This window comes from Austrofundulus limnaeus, unplaced genomic scaffold (genome assembly GCF_001266775.1).
Source record: "Austrofundulus limnaeus strain Quisiro unplaced genomic scaffold, Austrofundulus_limnaeus-1.0 Scaffold137, whole genome shotgun sequence".
NCBI lineage: Eukaryota > Metazoa > Chordata > Actinopteri > Cyprinodontiformes > Rivulidae > Austrofundulus > Austrofundulus limnaeus.
The window spans coordinates 744,170-748,515 of record NW_013952539.1 but is presented as its reverse complement, the minus strand read 5'-3'; the positions used below and the strand labels follow the sequence as shown (position 1 = coordinate 748,515).

At 36.3% G+C, this 4,346-nt stretch overlaps 1 protein-coding gene and 1 long non-coding RNA gene across 2 annotated transcripts; one reads left to right on the top strand and one right to left on the bottom strand.

The window, feature by feature from the left end:
* The first annotated feature begins 1,454 nt into the window (after positions 1-1,454).
* LOC106522841 (transcription factor HES-5) lies at positions 1,455-2,324 on the top strand. The gene is made up of 2 exons (XM_014016034.1): positions 1,455-1,562; positions 1,668-2,324. The coding sequence occupies exons 1-2, from the start codon at positions 1,500-1,502 to the stop codon at positions 2,088-2,090; spliced, it is 486 nt and encodes a 161-aa protein (XP_013871488.1). The 5' UTR covers positions 1,455-1,499; the 3' UTR covers positions 2,091-2,324.
* A 1,066-nt stretch (positions 2,325-3,390) lies between these two features.
* On the bottom strand, positions 3,391-4,104 carry LOC106522843 (uncharacterized). Its single transcript, XR_001310827.1, has 3 exons — positions 3,754-4,104; positions 3,606-3,662; positions 3,391-3,419 (listed from the first exon to the last, which is right to left on the bottom strand). It is a non-coding gene; the product is annotated as an uncharacterized LOC106522843 (long non-coding RNA).
* Between the last annotated feature and the right edge of the window lie 242 nt (positions 4,105-4,346).

Below are 4,346 nucleotides of genomic sequence, written 5' to 3'. Positions count from 1 at the left end.
ATTCTAGGCTCCATCTGCTACAGTCTGTCCTGCTGGAATGTGATGTGATTTGTGTCATTCAGGTGAGATGGAGTGCGTTTAATCCAATAGGATATCAGAATGGTTTATATTTACTTTTCTCATCCAACCACAATCAAATTCATTTTATCCAAGGGCTCCATGTATCTGGATAGATTTCTATTTATTAATTTTTTTCTTAACAATGAAAAGATGGAATAAAAACAAGTCAAAGTTAAATAGATATGAAATACTTTTTGTATTTTTAAAAAGTAAGGACTAGAAAGTACAGATAAGTGAATTAAAGGAGTAGAAGTAAAAAGTAGGCTGAAAATTAACTCCTCCACTAAAGAATATATAACCAAAATTTTTACTTAAGTAAAGTAACAAAGTATTTGTACTTAGTTACTTGACACCACTGGAATAAATGTAAAACAATATAGTTATTAAAGTCATTGAATTCAAAAGAGAAACAAAAATAAAATAAGGGTCCCACATATTGTGACAAGCAAAGTCATTCCAAACTCTTAAGTGTGGAAAAGTTCACACAAAAAAAGAGTCAAAGTTCAAGTTAATTTGCATTCCTGACAGCAGCAGCTGTGGGTTTTCTGGCCCACTTCTCGAAACATCTGTTGACTCAGTGTTTGACATTTCAAAGACAAGAACTGATTTTTGACAAACCTTCTAACTTCTACTTTCAAATCCTCCCCATCCTTRTCGGTGAAGCAGCCAATCACATCGCTTCCCTCCAGATGGTGGGGTGACGTCTCAGTTGAAGCACACGGCCAGCATCTGTTGCACGAGCGCCTTTTGTTGTCACTGACCACGTCACAGAGACACCGAGTGTGGGAAACTCAGAGAAACTTCCTGTTCACAACAACTCAAAAAGAGCRCGCACCTGTTCCTCCTGAAAGGAAACAATTGAAATTAGATATCGATGAATCAAAGTAACATTTAATAATAAAGTTTTTACATGTAATAGGAGAGTGTGCTTTAGAAATGAACTGCACACTCATCTTTTTACTCTTTACATTAAGACAGAACAATGGGCCTTTAATTGCTGCACAGTAAAAATTACATATAATTTCGAATAATTAAAGGCTTACCTCATTTTAGTTATAACTCGTTATGTTAAGAGCTAGATCTATGAAAAGGAAACATATTTTTAAGAAAGAAAATAACAAACAATCAGTTTTAATAGGCTGATAAGGAGGGTGGTGATTACTTCAGACTAGTAATTCTCACAGTTCACAGTGGAAAAAAAGCTCAGTGACACTCTTTCCACTCCCAACCCCCCAGCCTCCACCTGCTCCCCTGAGACCAAACTATTATCCCTGACGTGAGCAGTGGGCATGTGGCAGGCCAGACTTCCATTCTCTCTGCGCTGCGATCTGATTGGTTCAAACTGTGGGAAACTTCAGCCAAACCAAGACCCACACATTCATATGGAGATGTGTGAGTATAAATAGGAGGGATGGAGGCTGCAGAGATCAGATTCTCTCATGGCTCCTACGATCACGGCAGGACCGGGCCTCTCTGACGAGCTTCTGACTCTGAACCACAAGGTAAATATTGATCCATGACAGTTCAGTTATCATCTATGAGAGATTGTAGATGAAACTAGCATCAGACTTTAAAACAAGTTAATAATGGTTGTGTTGTTCCTGCAGCTCAGGAAGCCTCTGGTGGAGAAGTTCCGCAGAGAGAGGATCAACAGCAGCATCGAGCAGCTCAAGTCTCTCCTGGGTCCAGAGTTCCTCAAACAGCAGCCAGACTCCAAGCTGGAGAAAGCAGACATCCTGGAGATGACAGTCTGCTTCCTGACTCATCTGCAGCAGCAGCAGCAGCATCCAGCTGTGGACTCAGCAGCTGTCCATCGGGGCTACTCCACATGTGTCCAGCAGGTGGTGCACTTCCTGTCCAAAGACCAGCTGCAGACACAGTCCCAGAGGAGACTGCTGGACCACTTCAACAAGCTGCAGTCTGAGAAGAAGCTGAGAGAGGCTGACTTCTGTCCTCTGAGCTCCACAGGCCAGAGCAGCATCAGGAAAGAGCAGAGTCCGGTCTGCAGCGCCCTCTGGAGGCCGTGGTAGGAACTGAAGGACTGGAAGGAAACCAAACTGATGAGACCATGTTGGTCTGTCTTTACTTTACTGGACTGAACGATTTGAAATTCTATTGAATTTTTTTTCTTTGACTTTATTTTGTGATTATTTCACATCATAATATTTCCTGAGGAAATGAAAACGAAAATATTTTTCAAGTTAAGAAAAGCGTAAAAACCACAATGGTTGAAAATTAAAATAAGCAACGCTTTGAACCTTAAAGTTTTAATGTTTCTCTTTCTTTTTCTCCTATTAAAAAAAGCCACTGATGATGGAGAAGCTAAGATACTAATATTCAGATATTCAGCTCTGTTTTCTACTGAAGTGGAAAAAAACAAACAGAAAAAAAGTTTTAATGTTTAGGAAAAAGAAAAGTTATTTTAATGCATTATTTAGCATTTATCTCTTATCAGAGTGGATTTTCCTTTATTCTTAGAGGGGATATTTTATAAGTGATATGTTTGCTATGCAGACAGAAACATTTTCTTTATAAGAAAATTTACTGAATTTGATTAACTTGATTTTTTAATATGATCTGTTGTAAGATCAGGTTTAATATTATTTCTTATCTTTTATGTCATGTCTTCTATCTGATGGTTGTATAACTTTTGTTTAAAAAAGTTAATTTCTTAAAGAAATGTTGAAAATGATTGAAGTTTTGAAATTTTTGACCTGTCAAACACACTTTTTTATTCCTTTTGTTTAAAAAAGAAAAGTTTATTCTTTAAATTTCTTTAAAATTGTATTGATTATACTTCACACTTACATCAGGTAGTGATGAAATGAGCACGATCTGTTTTAAGATCTGGTTTATCTTTTTGCATAATTTATGCATGATTTAAACTGTTTTCTATGTAAAACAGATTAGACGATCAATGTTAGAAATGTTGGTTCTTCTGTGAAGACGACTGTCCCCGCTGGATTTCTCGGAGACGTTGTGATGTTTTGTCATATTTGTGTGACTCTACGGGAGTTCTTTTACTTTTGTCGGAATGTGCTTTGAATAATAATAAAGAAAAAGAAAAACCAGCTGCATTTTTGTCATTTTTCTCCCTAAAATTGTTTGTACTTCATAAATGAATGAACAATATTTTATTTATCCCAAGGGGAAATTATAGTAGGTATAATAATCATTATACCTCTGATTATGAGTAATTATGTTGACAAATTACAAAATTTATAGTTCTAGTTATATTTTCAATTGTATTTAGTCTTAAAGTAAAACGGTAAAAGTATTATATTTTTCAAAAGACAACTTTTTCTTTTATCTACAATTCTTCAACATTACCTGCTTTTTCTGTATTCTTGAAGGAAATCCTGCAGTGGATAAAAATGCAAAAAAATAAAAAAAATAGAAGCTTAAAGTAATGGTCATCATCGCATGTGCTTGGAGTAAAGTGAGCACAAAGAAAATGTTTAATATTAAAGAATATCGTGAAAATAATCAAAATTAATTAGATATATTATTAAAACTCAATCAGTTGACAGTTAAATGGTTCTGACCTCATCGAGCTTCTGTTCCAATGTCTTCCTCAACTGATCACATTCAGTTTGAATCATCTGAATAAAGCAAAAATAAAGAAAGTTYATGGAAAATTTTAAACTTCTGAAACTAAAAACTAAGACAGGAGGCTGTGATTTATGGTCGTACTTTGATTTATTGACAAATCTTTGAGTCGGYCAATCATGACGCTTCCCTCCAGATGGTCGGTGACGTCAGACTCTGACACCCAGCAGCAGCTGTCGCAAAAATAAWAACCTCTTTTCAAAGTCTGTTTTGGAATTCACTGAGTGACTTGGGGGAAACTTTTTCAACTAAACACCACAGAACAAGAACAGGCCTGCAACATCTGGTCCAACACCTGCTCCAACTGGACTCCAACAAGTGCAACATTTGTTCTTTCATCCTGTTTGTGTGACTTCATCAGATGGCAGACAGGCTGCAGGATCACAGCTTTCATAAAACTCTGTTTTTATTTACCTGAAGTCTCTGCTTGTTCCCCCGAGACACATGAAACTCTTTTATTCAGATTTATTCTACTAAAGCTGTTTTACTAAAATGTGTGTGAGCTACAAAATAGGGCTGTGTATTGGCAAGAATTTTCGTGATACGATACATATCATGACAGAGGGGTCACGATACGATATACCCCGATATATTGTGATTTTTTTTGTCCAAAAATTCTATTAAATAAAAACCTCTTACTGGGGGGAAAAAATGAAAAACCAAAATTCATTGTCTCA

Excerpts from the sequence above, each read along its gene's own strand:
- LOC106522841 (XM_014016034.1), top strand. The coding sequence starts at position 1,500 with ATGGCTCCTACGATCACGGCAGGACCGGGCCTCTCTGACGAGCTTCTG. Across the intron at positions 1,563-1,667 it reads TTCTGACTCTGAACCACAAG|CTCAGGAAGCCTCTGGTGGA; the intron begins GTAAATATTGAT and ends TTGTTCCTGCAG.